Here is a 20,477-nt window from a genome sequence, read left to right as displayed (position 1 = left end):
GACTCTGGCTGGCAAATGCCAAGCCCTGTTTGGAGGCAACAGAAACAAAAGAAAAGAAAAGAAAAGAAAAGAAAGCCTTCAGAGGCCATGGGCAGCGCTTATTTCATTCTTTCTTGTAATTATTCGCCAAAAGCAAAAAAGAAAAAAGAGAGAGATTAAGAGATGAATACGAGGGGTGTGAACGATGGCGATGCTTGTGATGGAATGAGAAAAGCAAACACTAATAGCTGCAGCAGCTGTTTCTGCTGATGGCAGATTGCTGGTTTGTGAAGAGTGCGTCAGTCATTGTGGGGAGCTTGGCCGACTCGGGGAACTTCTGAAAGAACTCTCTCGAAATGGAGACGAGCGAAGGCCGGTTGGAAGGCTGAAAGGAGAGGCATTCGCTGACGACCAAAGAGAATGTGCTTGCAGTATTTCCGCACATGCTCAAAGCCTCTCCTTTGCAATCTTGTCTCCAGCAATCACAGCCTCATGCTCCCCGAACGGGATCTGGAGCGTCAGGCACTCCCACAGCATCATCCCGATCGAGAACACCACCGACTTCTTTGTTGCCCCCATGTTCTTGTTGATCAGCAGCTCTGGTGCCTTCCACCTCAAACACTCTTTTTTGAAGCTATCTTCATCCTCAAAGGCGGATGAGGGAAGGGAGTCACTTTCATCATCATCATCATCACTTGCAGACGTGATAACAGTTGATGATGAGATCGATGATGAATCAGAGTTATCTGATAAAAGGTCTGAATGCATGACAATGCAGATGACCATGTGTTCGGAGAACAGCACAATATGTGGACTCAGATTGGCAAGTGACTGAAGCTTGTTTTCCATCTCATCAAAGGAGTGGAGTGCTAGATTAGCTACCCAGAACAAGATTTGGGCAGCTGTCATCTCCCTTTCTTTCACACTCCCAATCGCCATCTCTTTCTTCTCGTTCCTTCCATGAAGCAACATGAACAGTGAATCCCTCAAGTCCACAATCAGCTTCTCGTGAGGTGATGAGCATGCGATTGCATCCACCAGATTCGACATCGATGATGTGGTTGGGCACAGATCTTCCCTCCGAACAAAAGTGGACTCTGTGTCTGATGTGTCTGTGGATGAAGTGGATGAAATGGATGGTGAAGGAGATCTCTTTCTTTTCTCTTCCTCATCATCAACCTTCTCCAGCATCCATTCAGGGATCTTGTCTGAATCTTTTCCCAGGATGTATTCAGTCGATCCACTCTCAGCCAGCAAATGCTCAGATGACTCTGAATGCTGAAGGCTTTTCGCATATACTCTTTTCTTCATCCTCTCCTCATTCTTCTTCTCAGCCTCCCTCTCAGCTCTCCTCCACTGCTCTTCTGGCGACATCTCCATTGTTACCATCTCGAATGCCTTCGGATCCTTTCTGATGTTATCATTCACAATCTCTCTCAGATCTTCTGCTTCATTCTTTGCCTTTCTCCATCTGACTGCAAGAATAACAGAAACAATCAGAACAATCAATAGAACAATAGCCATAATGATCACAATTAGCAACCAATAAGATTTTCTTTCTTTTCCTCCTTCAACAATTCTTTTATCTCCATCCTCCTTGGACTCACTTCTGTTCTTCAGAATCTGTGAAGAAGTAGCAGCCAATTGTTTTCCAAACAGAATCATCACTGACACCTCTGTTTCATCTGCAATCGTTGAAATATTTTCTGATGGGATTCTTCCAATCACTTCCGTTTCTGATATAAAACTGTCTTCCTCAAAAGGATATGTCTCAACCAACTCCACATCCCCTGTTTTATACACCAGTCTGAATGACAAATCACAAGGAAGAAGAAGTGCTCCTTTGAATTTCATTGAAACATTGTTTCCATTTTCAATGAGAGATGCCTCTTCGTGCTTTGGAATGAAGAAAGGAGATGATCTTTCTCCTGATATTCCACCAAGGGTGCATCCATCATTCAAAATCCAAAGAGAAGAATTATCTTTCAATCCATCTCCTCCTTTCAAACTGGAAATAGTCAGTGAAGCAGAATCTGAGCAAATAATGTTTCTTCTCACCGATGGATATTTTCCAATGAATGGATTGTTGTTCATAAACTCTCCTTTCTCAATCGTCACACTGCCAGCGGAAACTGAAAATCCACCTGATGAAGAATTCGATATTGTCACATCCTTCATCATCAATAAAGAATTCGCTGAATGAACAAGTGATCCACTCCATTCGCAGATTTCTTCAAAAGAATTAATTCTGTCATTATCAATTTCTTTCTCAAAAACTCCAACAAATCGACATGAATCCATCAAAACATTCGTTGAATTGCTCACCTCCACAACACTTCCTTTTTCAGACAATGAAATACAATTCGTGCAAGAGCAGTTTGAAAATGTTATTTGTGCTGAAGCTGAAGAAACAGAGAGAACAGAAGATCCTTCCGAATTCCTTGAGCAGTTGTTGAATGAGGAAATTCCAATCGAAATTGTTCCTGAATTCGAACCATGAATCGCAATGATGCAGCCCTCAGACAGCTCCACTTCATCAGCCACAACCCAATTAAATGCAACTTCTTTGCACTGCCCAATCTCAAACACATCTGTTGTTGATTCAATTTGTTCCAGTTTCACATTTGTAATATTTGTCTCATCTCCTTTTAACAGAAATGAAGGCTTCTGGAATGAAAGCATTGAAATTGAGCAGTTGTCAATGTGAAAAATTCCACTTTCGACGCTTAACAAGGTTGAATTCAGAACAACAGTTTCAATGCTATTTATCTCTCCAATTGAAGAAAAATCAACAATTGAAAGAGATAGTTCGCCACTTCCTTCATGAATGATAGAACTTCCAGAATAACAAAATGACTTCCCAAAGTTGAATTTCAATTTCTCAATCCGAACATTCTCTGAAGTTGTGACAATACTGCCATCGTTGGTTATTGTTGAGTTCAGATGAACCAAAGCAGCTGTGGGAGATTGAAGTGAGCGGATGATCACATCCTTCGCTTCGCATTCCCCAACAACAACTGTTTCTTTTGAGATTAGCAGTTGAGAATATGATGAAGGAATGATATGTTGAACTCCCGTATCCAATGATTGGCAAGGCATGTTGAACTCTCCGCATTGCTTGCTGTCTGTATGATTTTCAGAAACAGAAGACACAAATATCGTCTCGCTCTGGTATTTCACAACCCTCAGCAAAAGATCTTCTTCCCCAACAAACGAATCTGTTGTGCATCCCCATATCGCCAGCTCTTTCACAAACGGTGCTCTGAAATCCAGCAAGAATTGTTCGTCAATTATTTGTGAATCGATTGAGTGGCATCTCACATACGCATCTCTCCCTCTCAATGCAGAGTTATCTCTGAATGTGATATTCGAAAGGACAAAATTCAGAGGCTGCTCAACTGTCGAGGAACACTCCAGAAACAGCCAGCCGCCTCTTCCAATGGTGGAGCAGAAGCACTCAGAAATCGTGCAAAATGAGCAGTCGAAGCTTCCTCCCTCATTCAACACACAAAACATCCCTCCTCCCTTTCCACACCTCGTTCCGCCACACTTCTTCATCGTTGTGTTTCGAATCGCAACTTTCAAAGGCTCATCATTGTAATTCCGAATGATGGGAATATCATCAGTTGTGTTTTGAGTGACTTCTTCGAATATGCTCCACTCAATAACAACATCTTGTTCAGCTTCATTTTTCTCTCTCCCTGAACTCTTTGAAATCCTCAATCCACTTGCCCCATCCAGCTCAATATTCTTCGTCGTCAGATTTTTGATGTTCAATATTGTTGCTGACAACACAGAAATAACATCATGTGAAAAAGATAGCGATTGAATTGACACCAATTCCAATTGGACTGTGCCTCCATCTGCCTTGATCAACCCATAGTTGATTATTTCTTCTCCGCTTTCTTCATTTTTTGTGAACGAACAGTCTTTCACAGTCAACGACCCATCGCTTGAGTCAACATGCATCAAATAATTGACTCCACTTGTGAATGAAGATGGAATAACAAACTTTATCAGTTCGAAATTGGTTATTCCAGATATCTTCATTGCTGCTCCTTCTGCTCCTTCAAGCGATGAGTGACATTCCAAAGAGCATTTATTTGTAACATCCGATTTTATTGAGATTCCACAGAGTTCAACACTTTTCTGAAGAATTCCTTTTCCAATGATGGTTATATTCTTTTCACTTCCTCCTGGCAATCGATCCAAAGAATAATCAATTGAAAGACAGGGATAATCTGAGAACCCACAGGCACGCGTATCTCTTCCTTCAGATCCAATGAATATCTCTGAGCTGATTGCAAGCCAGAAATACATCAATGGAATGGCATTCATTGTATCACTCCCATCAAAGCCTCTCATGGAATTCAATGAAACATCAGCAAGATGCCCAGATACAAATGGAAGTGAGGTGTTTGTGATGCTCTTTGTCAAGTTGAATGCTTCAACAAAGAGATCATTTCCATATTTTGCAACATTTGGCTTGTCTGCCTCAAAAACAGGTGATAAGATCACAAACGAAGAACCATCATCAATCAACTTCAGTGCCATTCCTCCCCCAAAGCCAGTCTTCCCTTCTTCTCCAGTTGGTGCTGTGCATCCTGTGAATGTGCATGAAATAATGTTCAATTGAGTATTCCCTTTCAGCTGAGCATTGATTGCCCCTCCTCTGCTTCCATCATTCAGCACAGAGCATTCATCAAAAATGCATTCTTCAATATTTATTTGTGTGTTCGTATTTTCATCATCGCTGTTGTCAACGCTAACACAGCTTCCACTTCCAGCTGCTCTTTCGATTTCAGAAAAAGTGCAGTTCGTCATGTTCAACCACTGATTGCTCGTTAACTCAGCCTTTGAGTCACTTCCAGGCAATGAGATCAATGGATTTTCACTCACGGTGATAGACGAAGCAGAAAACGAATCAATTGTCAGGATTCCTGAGGCAATGGATAAGAATAAGGATACCAATTCTGATGAAGAATCTTGAAGAGTTAAAGAACAACGAGACAAAGTCAGTTGCGAAGAAGAAGAAATAAAAATGGAGTGTGATGAAAGAGTAGGAGGAAGAGAAAAGATAAGTGTTGATAATTCTGTTTCAGTACTTGCTGTTATCATCGCTGAATTGGAAATTGAACTTGCATCAGACACCGTCCAACCACTTTGATCATCATTTCCTCGGATTTCATGCTTTTGATCAGAGAAGGCCAATTCATCGCTTATCAAAATTATTCCATTCACAGCAACTTTCTTTTCACCTGTAAGCCTTGTGAGGGAGTGCTTCATTGTCAAACAAGGGAATTGGACAATTCCACAATGGGAATGGTCAGATGCCTCGGTGCTGCTCACATGTATTTCTTCTGGAATTGGAAGGAGATAGATGCACAGAGGGATTTCCATAGTCGTATTTCCATTGTCATATCCCTGCACTTTGTCAACAGAATCCAATGAATCTGTAACGCACGAGATCTTTTTTGATTTTGCAGTCATTTCCAGATTTGGTGATAAGACGAAGATATCATTCCCCCATTTGGCTGTGTTTGTGCCAAAGGAAGAAGAAATCAGGAAATTTGGATTTTCCTTCATCAATCGAAGAAGGATTCCTCCCCCAAGGCCATCTGTTGCTGAGCAATAGCACTCATTAAAGGTCCCGCCTTTCACTTTCACTTCATTCACTTCTCCGGCACATAGCATCATCGATCCTCCATCAGCTGAAGTTCTGCTTCCACATTCCAAAAATGAACAAGAATCCAGATCGATATTTGCCTTATCATTAGAAAACGACATCACAGCTGCTCCGCTGGTTGTTCTTTCAATTCCACTGAAGGCACATTCTGAAAGTGTCAATGAAATTTCGTTTGTCGAAGAAAGCGAAAACAACGAAAAAGTGGAGATGGTCTTTGCCCAGTTCACATTTTCCATCTGAAACATCCCACTCTGAACATTAATAAGCTCAGTGGTGAACGCTGTTTCTGATGATTGTCCGCTCCCAACAGATATGTTCAGCCCACTTATATGCATCTCTCCTGTTCCAGTGATCTCAAATAGCCTCGAAGCTCGATTATTTGCATGTGCTGAGTCATGCACAAGGGCAAGGTTATTTACGGTCAATGTTCCCGCTGATACAGAAAAAAGAGACAAACCAGATGCTTCAAATTCTATTTGAACTGTTGAACTCAAATCACTTTGGCCATATATTGTGAAAGTGTTAATTCCGCAATCCACATTCTTGGTTTCTGTGATCGTTCCTGTGAGTATCTCAATATCTGTGACAATATCAGGAATAAGCTGAGTCAAGCAATGCCTGATAGTTCCACAAGGATAGCTTTCGTTCAGCCCACATGCATATGCATCAGTTGTACAAGGTTCTGTTTGCACTGAGGAGACATATCTCATTATTCCAAAATCGTTTCTAAGCCATTCGCTTTTATCAACAGTTTTAGAATAATCTGTGCTGACTCTGTTTGATGTATTCCTTGTTGAATAGCATGTGGGATCAATGTTGTTTGATGTTGAATTATAAAGAACAATATCATGACCCCCTGCAACGCATGTATTATTATGGAAAAAGCAGTAATAAAACAATATTCCGTGATTGTAACTATTAATTAATATACCAACAGCTCCTGCTCCCTGCATTGAATAGCAATGACAAAAAAAACAATTTGAAATAATTACTTGATCAGTGCATTCCCAATGTTCTATTGCTCCACCTACATTTCCAGTTGATCTATTGCATCGGCAGTTATCAAAATATGAATTAATAATGCATTCTTTCTGTTTGTCTGTTTTTGTCGTTCGAAGAAACATTGCTCCTGCATCAACTTTAGAAGAACAGTTATAAAAGGAGCAATCATCAACCATTGTCTGTGCATCAACATATTCTGATGAAATTCCTCCGCCTCCGTAGCCACTGCTTGTTTCAGCAGAACATTGAACAAATGTGGAATGGAGCACAATGCATTCAGCGATTTTCAATGTATACATTCCTCCTCCTCTTGCCGAGGAAGCATTGCATCTCAAAAAGGAAGAATTCTCAACTCTGAGAGTTGCATTTTCATTGTCATGAACATAAAGAGCACCTCCTTGTGGTGCGGTGCAGTCAACCCATTCACACAATGAAAAGGATTGGCTATTTGTTAAGTTCATTTGTCCTTTTTTCTCAAGAGCATTCATTTCTCTTTTCCCGTCGCTTATTGTTGCGTTTTTGCAGATAAATTTCTCTGAAGAAAAGGATCCACTTGAGATCCCTCCTTCAAAGGCATTCACACACAAATAAATGAAGCAGTTATCCATTGAACTCAACAAGCATGAATGTTCCACGTTCCAATCATTGCCATTGTCTAATTTCACTGACATGTTCCTGAAGGCACAATTATCAATCTGTTCACTTTGGCTCTTTCCAGACAACAGGAAATAGCCTGAAGAGGATACAGCCAGATCTGTGATGATGGAATTCCTCAAAATGGCAACACTTGAATCATCAGATGAAAATATGAGGCCGGGTGAATAAACATTCTTTTGGTGTATTACGCTCATGTTTGAAAGGCAGATTGCCCCACTTTGCAAAAAAAACGGAGATTCCAATTTTTGGTGAGAGATGCAGGAATCCAACATCAAATTCGACTTGTCTGTTATCAGCACACATGTTGAAGAAGAATGCTCAATTGCCACATTTTTCAGTCCAACTGTAGAATTGCGGAATCCCAAAATAGTGTTTTTCACTGTAGAAAGTCCTGACTGTAATCTTTTCACTTCTAATAATGCATTCTGCTCAAATATATAATTGCTATCGGTCTCTGACAGATATTGTGCATCATTTGAATAACCTGAACCCAAATAAAGAGAATAATTGAAAAAATAACAATTCGAAAGAATACCTTTGTTTTGAAATATGGCAATTCCAGAGACATCTTGTGCTTCAAATGTATTTCCAAGAATCAAACATGCAAAAAGGAACAAAAGCATTCTCAAGAGGAATGAAAGTCAATTTTGAGTTGAAAATTTTTATTTTTTTCTGAATGATCAAATAGAAATAAATAATGGTTTTTATCACAATGGAAAATTGAAAAAATTCTTCTTGTTACAATCATTTTGTGGGCTTTTGAAATACATATGGTGCATATCCAAAGCATGCAGCTTCATTGGTTTTTGTCAGGCATGAATCGGTATTTGCTGATGCACATGAAATTCTTTCACTTCAAAAAATAAAATAAAATGAAAAGTTAAAATTGAATGAAAGATGAAAAAAAAAAACCTTTTCTTAAAATAAATTGCTGTCGAATAAAAGCACAAAAAGGTGAAAATCTCTCATCCAAAAAAATGATCTCAAAATCACCATTTGAATGTGTTGTTTCGAATTATAAAATAAATCCTTTCCAATTGCTCTTAAATGATGGGTTCTTCTTCATCCACATTCTCTTTCTTCCACTTGTCTGCTGATCAACTGCTCTCTCTTCACAACTTTCCTCCAACTTTTACATCATTTCATTGAAAAGTTCCTCTTCTTCTCTTCCCTCTTCTTCTCTTCATTTCCTCTCTTTTTCATTCCTCTTCGCCTTCTTCTTTGCTCCAAACATCCAAACAACCTCTTCTACTTTATTTGTCACCCGCATTCTTGCTCCTTCTCAATTTTGCATATTTATCCAATCAGTGCAAACAACCAATGTTTGTTATTCAAAAATACTCATCTGCTTTTTTTTCTGAGAAAAGATGCCTTTCAAGAAATCCTTTGTTCCAATTGAGAGAATATGCAATGGAACCTTCTCTTCTCATATTCTTTTTAAAAAAAGGAAAGAAGAAATTCAAAAAGATTTAAAAAAAACCAAATAAAAGAATAAAATGTGTTGTAATTATTTCTCAAAAATACATTTTCCAAAATAAATGAAAAATTAAAATTGATTCTATCGTTTCTCATATTTCACATTTCTTCAATTTTTCATCATTCAAAAAAATCAATATTAATCTGCAAACAAACACAAACACAATTTGTCCTTCTTTGCCAGCTAAATATTCTCTTTACAAAACACTAATAACCCCATTCAACTCTTCTTCCTTTCCAATTTCTTGTTCTTCGCTTTCCGTTCTGTATTGGCCCTGCTTCCATCTCTTTCTTCTTCTTCTCATCAACCTCATCCTTTCACTTTCTTTTCAATTTTCTTCTTTTTCTTCTTTTTCTTCGCTCTCTTCCTTGTGCTCCAATTATGTTATCTTTTCTTCCCAAGCAATTCCCATCAATGCAAATTCTCGCCAAAGCCAGCGCTTTTCTGATAAAATTGTGTGTATTTCAAAAAAATAAAATTGGTGTATCTTCAAAATATCTCGTGCTAAAATATGTAAAAAGATGATGGAGAATGAGAAAACCAATTGAACAGAATTTACGAATCAATGATTTATACCTTGTGATGAATGTCACGTGGTTGATGTACAAGTGATGTTCAAAATATTGCTTTTCAATGTTAAAAAGCAACCAATGCATTTTCGAAAAATCTGATAAAGTTACAATGGAAATGGAAACATATTCAAAGAAGAATGCAAATCGGAATGGAATGGAATGTGGATTTGGAAAATTGTCGAAATCAATGAAATATCATTGGCTTCACTTGGAAAGGCAAATATGACACATTGACTACTGAAGATAACGTTGGCAAAAATATGATGGAGAACTCAAAGACATCTTCTCTATTGTTGAGCACAGTGTTTGTGGTGTTTTATCAAAGGAATTAACATCTGCTTCGCTGTTGACAGCAGTTTTGTTCTGACTGTTCAAAAGGGGACTGCTGGCGGACTCTTCTTTTATGTGTTGCCTTTCTTCAGAATTTTTTGTTTGATCTGGCTGTTGAACTGCACTGATTGAATGAGGATTTGACAATGCTCCTTCAGTTAAAGAAGCCCTCGCTTTCAATTCTTTTGTTTCTGCATCTTCATCGCAAAAAAGAATGGAGTAGTTCTGCACTTTTCTTTTTCGATGCTGTATTAACAATAAGGTTTTATTTGGATTTTACAGTTATCAGAACATTTTTTATGGTTCAAATAAAAAATATGGGATAATATTTTTGCAATTATGAAATAAATTGAAATTTGTTCTAACCTTTTCATTCATTCATTTCATTATGAATCAAACTAAACTATGCAAATATTAACAGAAAAATCCAAAATTTGAGAATAATATTTGTTAGAGGAAAATGGGACTAAATTCATAAAGCAAAATATTTCGTCCCATATCTCTTTGCACGAATCAGATTTGTGATATAAATAAAGATACGTGTAATAACAAAAATAACATGGAATAACTTTATTTTCCTTGTGGATTACAGATATTGCACAAAATACCGGACAAGATCAATTTCACAATAACCACAAGAGGAATAATTCTGATAATTTTTATCAAAATATATCTTTTCAATACAAACACATTTGATAAACAAGACTTTCATTTCTTCCTCGTTTATGCTCGGAAAAAATTAATATCGAAATCTTTGATAAACTCAAAATTCTATTTCTCCGAAATTTCGACATTTATTTTTTCTGAGCTCAAGCGAAGCTGTCCTGAAAGTCTCGTTTATCAATTGAGTTTGTATTGATGGTGTATATTTTGATAAAAATTATCAGAATTATTCCTCTTGTGGTTATTGTGAAATTGATCTTGTCCGGTATTGTGTGCGATGTCCTATATTTTTTGCTCAATAAATGGAGAATTCTTTTCCAAAGGAATAAAACATTTTGAAAATCATCACACAGAAAAAAGTTATGACTTCGAAAATAAACACCAATGTTGAAAAATGTTTGAAAAAATGATATTTATGTTCATTACAGAAATTTTAAATCAAAATCACTTAGTTTGAAGTAAAAGAAACAAAAATTATCCAAATGCAAGTTTTTCTGAATAATAATCACGATCATAAATAAAATTGATGTTTTATTCATTTTTAGAATCCTTTTTTGTTAATTATATTCATATTTCCGCGTTTAGAATTACGAAAAATCTCGTTCATTCATATTAAAACTTCAATTTGTCGAAATTTTGTGAAATGGAACAAATAATAAAAAAAACGAAGTTTAAAATGTCAAAAAAAAATTATTAATGACAATATAGTTAGTGTTCATAATGGTGGACACTTTCAATAACTGTGGACAGTTGTGTGATCTCAACAACCGTTGATAGTTGCATTTTGACAATTAGCCCAATTATTTCCTCAATGCATATGAACTTAAAAGTTATAGAAAAATGAAACAACTTGCTTCCAAGAAAAAAGAAAGATGCAATTTTATTTTTCGGAAAAACCCGGAGAATCTTATTTCTCCGAGTTTCTCCAAAAACAAAAAATAAGAATAGTTATTTTTCACTGTGTTGGATAAATTATTAAAACAATTCACATGAGTTTGTATTCAATAAGGAAATAATCGGGCTAATTGTCAAAATGCAACTATCAATTGTTGTTGAGAAAATTCGACTGTCCACAGATTTTGAAAGTGTCCACCATTATTAACACTAACTATAACAATATTTAAAACACTCAAAATTAAAAGCATGTTGAAATGTGAGCTTTTCTTTGATTTTAAAAAACAAACGCTAAGATTTAAGATCGATTTTTAAAAAATCAATGAATAAAAAAATTGTTTTTGGAATTATTAATAAAAAGTTAAGAAAGTTTTCTTTTTACAAATACATTTCTTTTGTTCTCTTGGGAGCTAGAATATTTAGTGGCAGATATAAAAAAGAAGGAATAAAAAATTTCCAATACGAAAAAGAAATAATTGCAATATTTCCACAAAAGAAAAATAATATTGTAATAATAATCAAATCTGATAAAACAAGCATTATTTTTGCTAAGACTGGAAGTCAATGCTTTAAAACGAAGAGTGAATTCTCAATTGATAGGCAAGTTGAAATGTCAAAAGAACCAATGAAGAAAAATACCTATCGTTTTCTTAAATTTAGTGATTATTCGCGATTTTGGAGTGATTATTACAGATGAAATAACAAAAAAAAATAAGAAATTTTTTTTTTGATGTTAGAAAAAATGTGATTATTTGCAGCCTAAATTATAACCAATCTTCTCTTGAATTTTGAAAAAACGGACAGGTGAAATACCTCACAAGTTCCTTTAATTAATATTTTTTATTTTTTCATTCAAAAATATTCACAAATATATTTTTTTCAAAAATTTTGTTAATAAGCAATAACCTAATCTTAAATTACTCATTATAAAAATCCATGAAGCAACACCGAATCAACTATTTCATGGGAGTTTTTCCTTTATTGGCCCTTTTTTTTGTAATTGCTTGCCAACTACTGAAAAACGCTGATTGGCTTTCTGTACTTCAAAAAAACCTTTTTTTACAAGTTTGACACAATTTATTTACTGTTTGTTTTTTAATTTTTTTTCATAAGTGTTTGAGAAATTTCGTTTTTTTGTTGAATTTGAAAGGACTATTATCAGCCAACCAGGCAACACCCAAGAAATTGGGAACATGTTTTTATATAGCATTTGCTTTGAACTATTAATCATTAAATTCTTTTTTTCACAAACACTTTTTTCTTGTTTTTTTTTCACATTTCAATTTTTATTTCGACATGCAAGAACAAAACTGATTATTTCTTAGAAAATATGATTAAATGAAAAAATAAAAATATGACCTATCAAATAAACACTTTCATAATAATGTGTATTAAAGATTGAGTTGTCTAAATTTTTTTGTAAAGTTCCTTCAGTTGAGTTTTCAAATAAAATAAAAAATTCACATTTCGATCAAATTTCGGTTCTCACTCACTAAACTTCACCATTAAAGAAGAAAAAACTTGATAACGCTATCATAGACTTTTCTATGAAATTTCAGAAATGGGAACAAAAATTTGATCGAAATGTGAATTTTTTATTTTATTTGAAAACTCAACTGAAGGAACTTTACAAAAAAATTTAGACAACTCAATCTTTAATACACATTATTATGAAAGTGTTTATTTGATAGGTCATATTTTTATTTTTTCATTTAATCATATTTTCTAAGAAATAATCAGTTTTGTTCTTGCATGTCGAAATAAAAATTGAAATGTGAAAAAAAAACAAGAAAAAAGTGTTTGTGAAAAAAAGAATTTAATGATTAATAGTTCAAAGCAAATGCTATATAAAAACATGTTCCCAATTTCTTGGGTGTTGCCTGGTTGGCTGATAATAGTCCTTTCAAATTCAACAAAAAAACGAAATTTCTCAAACACTTATGAAAAAAAATTAAAAAACAAACAGTAAATAAATTGTGTCAAACTTGTAAAAAAAGGTTTTTTTGAAGTACAGAAAGCCAATCAGCGTTTTTCAGTAGTTGGCAAGCAATTACAAAAAAAAGGGCCAATAAAGGAAAAAGTCCCATTTAAAAGTTGATACTAAAGCAAAACATTGGGATCAAATTTTTGTTTCTTTAAAAAATACTACGATTTGTTCCAAACTTTTTCGGTTTCCATATCATTAAAAGTCTTCCATTCTCATGAAAAAAAAAATTAAAAAAAAAAATTAGGAAGAACTAAAATTTAAAGAAAAATGGTAGAAAATATTGAATGAAATAAAATTCATAAAGCAAAAAATTACGTACAAATTGGCTTTAAAAAAAATTATTTTTCAATCATAATTTTGAGAATATTTTTTAATAGGAGAACAGTCTGAAGGCAAAGAAATCAAACTTTTAGGCGGAGGTGGAGGAGGAACAGAAGGTTTCGGGGGAAGACTGGCTGGAGCATTTATGTTAAAGTGGACTGAAGTTTGCCCTTGGTCAGTTTCGTAAAACTGCTTCGATGGTGGAAGAGAAAATGGAAGCGATTTTGTTGCAGCTACAGAAGAGGGCTGAACTCCAAAAGAATGAACAGAATTAGCATGCCTTTCTTTTTCCATTTTTTCTTTCATCATTTGAAGTCTCTTTTGCCCTAACATATAGAATATGTTGGATCTTTCTTCTGGTGTTAGTTCATTGCTTTCTACTGCTTTAACCTTGCTTTCATTCTCTTTTGCTTCTTTCTTTTGCTTCATTTTCTCTTCTTTTGCATTTTTCTTTTCATTCTTTACTTTCTCAACATCTTTTGCTTCCCCTTGCTTTTCTGTATCTTTAAGATTTTCATCAATCAAATTTTCCTGTTCATTATCTAAAGTTTCTTGTGCCTTTCTCCCAAAACGTCCTAACAATTTTCGAATAAAGATACCTGTAGTAGGCTTTTGCGGTGTTTTAACTTCTTCATGCTCATTTTGTTTCTCTTCAGTCTCAGTGGAATTGCTCTCAGCCTTTGACACTATCGAATTATCAGTTGAAGAAGAATTACTAACAGAAGACAAAAAAGACTTTGAAGATAAAGATGAATCTTCTGGATGATCAACAGCTACTCCATTGCCTTCCAAAATTTCTGGATGTTGAATTGAAGCTTCATAAAAATTTTCAACATTATCTTTTGTCTCAGATGGCGAAGAATTCATATTTTCAGTGCAATTCTCACTATTTGCGTTGATTTGCCTTAAATCTTCATGAAACTCTGCTGCAAAATCAACAGTTTTTGCTTTTTCCAACCGAGTTATTGGATTTTCATGAGGCAGATCATTCAAAATAGAAGTTTCTTGAATTTCTGAAGTTTTCTGTTCGACAAGCAAAGTCACAGGTTTCTTTTCTGTTGTTAACTCGTTTTCTGGTGAAATGCTTTCGACAATATCAACCGAAACATTTTTATCTTCCAAAAGTTTCGAAGTTTGGTTTTCGTTTGAATGAATTGCATTTTTGTTATCTTCAATGAAGACTTCTTTTCCTGATTCAAAGGAATAAAGCTTTGAATCTGCATTATCTTCCAAATGATTTATATCGTTTGCACAATCAACATTTGATTTTGGTTCAACAAAGGGAAGGTCTATGTGCAGAACTGAATGAAGCTCATCTTGTTCATATTGTATTTTTGCAGCTTCCTCTTCAATCTCATGCTTTTTTTCTGGAGCGGAAACATTCTTATCTTCTTCATTACTCTCTCCCTCAGCCACTTTCCCTGGGGGAACATTTTCAGATGACGATGATTTTTCACTCGTGGAATTTATATCGATTTTATCGTTTTCGCTTTTTTCGTTGTCCTCTTGTTGCTGCATAACTTGCTCAATTTCTTCCTTTCTTTTTATTTGATCAGAGGTTGCTTTTTTTGAATGAAACTTGCAAAATCCAATGCTTGCTGTATTCACAAGAGTCTCCAATATTTCTTTTTCATCTTTAAATTCTTCCTTGTTTGTTTTTGCATCTTGATTCTCAATTGCATAGTCATCAAAAAGCAATGGCTGAAACTCTTCAAAAGTATCTTTGCCTTCAACTATTGAATCATTTTCATTTGCTGTTTTGTATTTTTCATTTTCTTTTTGAGGCATTTCAACAAAATTATTTTTGATGTCCACTTTTGTAATGGAGCAATCTTCTGTTTGATGATCGACCGAAGAATCACTTAAATCGTTAAATGTCGAACTGACAGCTGTCTCCAGAATAGAATCGGTCGAAATTTCTTGAGCAGATTTTTCGCCAATATCATCATTTTCTTTTTGCGCATTGCTAAATATTTCTTCATCAGCTGTTGCTTCTGTTTCATTAATCTCGCTTCGAATGCCTGTATCTTCATTTAGAGGTTGCATAGAATTCGTAAAGGTATCATTTTCAACAGCATAATAAGCAAAACTTACAGCCGTATTTTTTGTAACCTCATCTTTTTTCTTTTCAATTTGATCCTTTTGCTTGTTTTCAGCTTCTTTTTCTTCATTTGAACATTTCAATTCATTTTGTGAGTTTTCCGATGCATCAGCCTCAACTACTTTTTCTTCAGTTTTAAAATTTTCAGCAGAAGAAGCGATAATAGCATCTTTTTGATCAATACTCTGCAAATTAGAAGCCTTCGGTTTTTCATTAGGTTCTTTTGAATGAAAAAGAAGCAAATCAATCAGCCTTCTCTCACTTACGTCAAACCCAGCTGCAGAAATAGCCTCTTTTGCTGTTATTTTTTCCCTCCGATTAACTGAACACGTTATTTTCCCTCCTTCTATTTCCTTTTCCATCTCCAAATTTATTTCCGAATTTTCCTCTTTAATTGACTCTTCATTTGCATCAATCAGTTCCTCGCCAACCATCTGATGAACAGAAGCAGCCATTTGAACACCTCCCACGAGATGTGCAAACAGAGTGTGCCATTTCGATCCCGCAAGATTCTTTGAATCCAGATGAATCCAAAATGTTGCAGTGAAACAAGCTGCTGTCACAAGATTTGGAGGATTCGCCTGAATGATTGTGTAGAGCAGCAGAGGCAGAAGATCATCAGCAGACACAAGCGAGGGTGATTGAGAAGGAGAAGGCGTTGGCGAAGGAGAGGGAACGGGAGACTGCGCTTGAGAAGTGCTGTTCTGCGAATCTGCAGAACTCGACTGCTTCTCTTTCTGTCTCGACTCCACAGCCAGTCTTTCTTTTTCCTTCTGTTCCCTTTCTTCTGCCTTTCGGATCATCCATCCCAGAGCATTCATCGCTTCACACATCTTCTTCAATATGCCACTTGGAGTCGGCTCCAAATGCAACTCTTGCAGAAGTGTGATGGCTTTCAGCCAGAGATGGCATTGCTTCGTTGAAGAAGCTTTGAAGCTGCCACTTTTTGTGGTTGACGCAATGTTACTGTTGGATGAATGTGAGTTGTTTGCTTCAGAGACCGTTTTATTACTTAGATTGTATTTTTTATCTGGTTTCTGCTTTTCAATCATCCTTTTAGCATCTTTCGCATCCTGTGATGAAAGAATGAAAGGAGAGATGCCAAAAGCAGATGGAAGAAGCTGCGAAACTGACGAGAAAAGGCGAGAAAGTGACCAGTCAGCAGAAGCAAATGATGTTGTTGATATAACAGAATCGTTAAATGGACATAGAAGGAGAGATTCAACGCAATGCGCAACGTCAAAAGGAAGCGAGTCACGTTCAAAGAAATCAGAATTTTTTGTTGATTTTGTGTGAGAAGGATTCGCATTTGGTTGATTTGTCGATGAGGAACGAGTGTTATTTTGTGAAAAAGAAGAAGTTTCGCATTTTGTTGAAGAAATACCCAAATCGTTGGCTGATTTGCCTTCTTCATCAACTGAACAGTCAGAATTATAAATTGACATTTGCTTCAATCTTTGTTTTTGCATTCTTTTCTGCATTTTCTGCAATTTTTTTTGTTTCAACTTATCAATTTCGCTCAAAACTCGTCTGTGAAGCCATCTGTGGAAAGAAAACAAGATGTGTCGAATTCCAACTGTTAAAGGGGTTATCAAAGGCTTTCCATTGGACGGGTCAAAGAACAGGGTAGAGTTGTGTATCAGCTGAGGAGCAAGGAAAGACGAAGGAAAACAGTCAGAGAAGGTTGGAACCGAAGAAGTCGATGCGGAATAAGAGGAATTGTTGTAATCAGATGAAAAATATGGACCGTTCGTTGAAGTTGCTGACGACGAAAGTGAAGAAAAAGATGAAGACGGTTTCATTGAATAATTTTGGTAACCATTTGAAGTTGGCTGTTCTTTGACTGAGTCTCGTTTTGTTGGTGAGCGGAAGAGGAAAGACAGGCAATGAAAGGCAAGCTGACTTGCATTGATAAAAGATGAAACAAATGGCTCCAATGAACGAGGAACCGAAATGTTTGAATGAGAATGTTGATCTTCTTCTTCTTCCTCTGAAGCGCAAGAACAGTCATTTATATTGCTGAATTCGTCAATGCAACTATGAAATGACTGTGCGTATGCTTTGGAAAGAGGCGAAGGTGCAATTCTTTCAGAGTTTTGTGGAATAGCAGAAGAATTAGGAAAAGAAGCATTTTGAGAATCAAGACAAACATCCAATGAAGAATGATATTGTATCAAGGATGTCAGAAAATGAATGTGATTCCACACAAAAGGCGGAAGAAGGATGTTTCCGAAGAGATAATCCAGCTGAGGAACCGAGTTACCAATGCTGCTTCTTTCAGACGAAAGCAAAGCGAAAGGAGACGGAAGCTTTCTCTCTCTTTTTTTCACTGAATAGCGCATTTCCTTAGTTTCATTGCAACTGTGCTTGCGTCTGGATCTTTGCGAGCGAGGTGCAGGAACAGAGCTCCATTTCCTCGCCTTCACAACATTTTCTGAGAAATCGTCCTGAAGCGAATCCAACGACGAAAGACAGTCTGCTTTGCTGAAGTTATCACTGACATCACTCCTTTGCATTCGCAATCTTCCTTTTGTGCTGGCTGGCAAATATGAATTCCTGCGAATCAATCTCTTTTGTCTTTTCTCAAACGAACTGCTCGCTTTTTTGTTGGATTTACTTTTCCTTTTCGCCCCGTTTGATGGCTTTGAAAATGTTGCTAAAAGAGAGCCTATTTGAACAGAGATAAAATGAAGCTGATGTGTACTGTCTTCGGATGAGTCATTCTTCTTCACAGGTTTATCTTCATTCAATGCATGCTCTTCAGCATCTTTTTCCTTTGCCTCCGAAGATGAGCTGTCCGAATCATCAGCTGTCACACCACTCAAAAGATTGGTGAGAAGGTCGCTCTCTTTCTCAATGTCATCACCTTCTGCATTGGAACCTTCTTCTTCTGAACCATCTTCGCTTTCACCTTTCTTCTCCCACACGTCCAGCACCTCTCCTGTTATCAGAAAACGATAGTCATTTTTCATTTTTTGTATTCTTTCACTTCTTTCCTTCTTTCTTTCAAGCATCCTTTTGCGCATTCGCTCTTCATCACATTCATCTTCTTCATCATCTTCGTTTTCCTTTTCTCCGCTTTCAAAGTTCTTTGAATCTGAAACTTCACCGTTTTGCCCATTTTTGGCTCCGCTCGCTTTCATATGTGTTCCATCTGCCGGTAAAAGTGAATGTTCAGTTGATGATATCTCTCCGCTTTGTATCATTTTCTCCTTCAGAAAGCTTCTTGTTGCACTCAAAATTACTTCTGCCCCGTTATCTTCTGTCCAACCACCACTAGCACTGACCACATCAACAAGCGTCAGGTTTTCATCGGCTGACTCATCTGCCTCGTCTCCATAGGCTCCTTCATAGTCTGCCAATAATCCAGCGTCCTTCCCACTTTCTTTTTCTTTGATGGCTTCCTGTTTCATCAGCATTCGGATCTCTTCCACTTCCAGCTCTTCCAAAATGTCGTTTTCTTCATCAAATTCTTCAAGTTCAGCTACAAACTCTTTCCTTTTCTTTGGGATTTTGTGTGTTTCTTCATCGAATGATGACTCGTCTGACCAGTTGGCACAACTGTCGTTGCCTTTTTCATCAATAGAATTGACATTCTTCGGCTGTTCTCCTTTTGAATCAGAAATGCTGCAGGTTTCTTCCTTCTGTCTGTTTGCCGTTTCAATAGAAGTGTCCGAGCCAGCTTTCTCATTGCCTCTTATGCTTATCCAGTGCACCGCTCCCATCAATTGGTTCGCTCTCACCATCTTCTTCAGTCGCAGCAGCTTTTCGTTCTCTTGTGCTCTTTCAACGATTATGCGCTGCTCCTCCTTTTCGTCTGCTTCTGTCTGTTCCTCGTTTCTGCCTACTCGCCTTGCCCACTCTTTTTCCTGTCTTCTCTTTCTCTCAGCGACAGCTTCAAGAACTCTGACCTCTCTATTCTGCTTCTTCTTTTCTCTTTCCTTCACTCTTTGAAGTATTTCAGTCTTCCATTCACGTTCTCGCTTCTCCTCAGGAGTTTCCAGAGGACGAGGAAGGAAATGAGAAAACGGCATAAGCTGCGTCTGCTTTCCTTTACCTGAAATACGTCCAGCAAGCGTGGTCGATGCAGACAGTGGGTTTGCAGAAGAAGAGTGCTCAAATCCAAACAATGATTTGGGAAAGAAAGTTAAAAGATCATCACTTTCTGCCTCAACAGAGGATCCATTGATGACAATGTGATGAGAAACTGCAGGAGGTGGAGGCGGGAAAAATAGTAACGATGAAAATGATCTAGGGGCTTGAGGCTTAATTGGAATTCTCAACAAATACCTCAATTCTGTATTTATAGTTGAAAGATGAATATTTTTTGTCATCTGCTTTCTTCTTGAAAATCGAATCATTTGAGGAAGTTCAGTGAGAGGTGACTCAATAAAAATCATAGAAACTTCGTGAACGTTTTCGTAAAAAGTTGACGCGCGTGGTATTTCACCGAGCTTTTGATGAGATGGGGAAAGAAGATAGAATTTTCCTCTTCCCAAAACAGAAACTTCTGTCTCGCGAACTTTTAGATGGTCAGTTTTGCTAAAGCTACTATTAGAATTTTGGCTCAGCAAATCACGAACAATTGCAAATTCATCATTTACAATAACAGTTGCTCCAGACATTGTATAAAAAATTGATTTATTTTTACCTGAAGGAATGCCTACATGCATTCGTATGAATTCCATGTCTAAATCACATAATTGTATAGATTTTGATGGAGGAACAAATATCACAGAACCTGCCGTTAAAGATAATGCAAATGTTGATAAACTTCTATCAGTCATCAAAGCAACAACGAAAGGATT

The 20,477-nt window shown here is 36.5% G+C and overlaps 2 protein-coding genes across 2 annotated transcripts; both read right to left on the bottom strand.

Moving 5' to 3' along the window:
* Positions 1 to 426: 426 nt before the first annotated feature.
* On the bottom strand, positions 427 to 7,947 carry MONOS_15953 (uncharacterized protein; the record flags this gene model as incomplete). Its single annotated transcript, XM_067868858.1, has 2 exons — positions 427 to 7,808; positions 7,860 to 7,947. 2 exons carry the CDS (start codon positions 7,945 to 7,947, stop codon positions 427 to 429), a joined length of 7,470 nt encoding a protein of 2,489 aa, XP_067730755.1.
* Positions 7,948 to 13,592: 5,645 nt separating this feature from the next.
* Positions 13,593 to 20,357, bottom strand: MONOS_11628 (Rabex5/ GTPase activating Vps9 domain-containing protein 1 B; the record flags this gene model as incomplete). The annotated part of the gene is made up of 1 exon (XM_067864176.1): positions 13,593 to 20,357. One exon carries the CDS (start codon positions 20,355 to 20,357, stop codon positions 13,593 to 13,595), a length of 6,765 nt encoding a protein of 2,254 aa, XP_067730754.1.
* Positions 20,358 to 20,477: the final 120 nt, after the last annotated feature.

Source organism: Monocercomonoides exilis (assembly GCF_001643675.1).
Source record: "Monocercomonoides exilis strain PA203 chromosome Unknown scaffold13-1861174, whole genome shotgun sequence".
NCBI classification, from domain to species: Eukaryota; Preaxostyla; order Oxymonadida; family Polymastigidae; genus Monocercomonoides; species Monocercomonoides exilis.
Note: the sequence above shows the minus strand (reverse complement) of the source record. Positions and strands in the feature narration are given on the sequence as shown.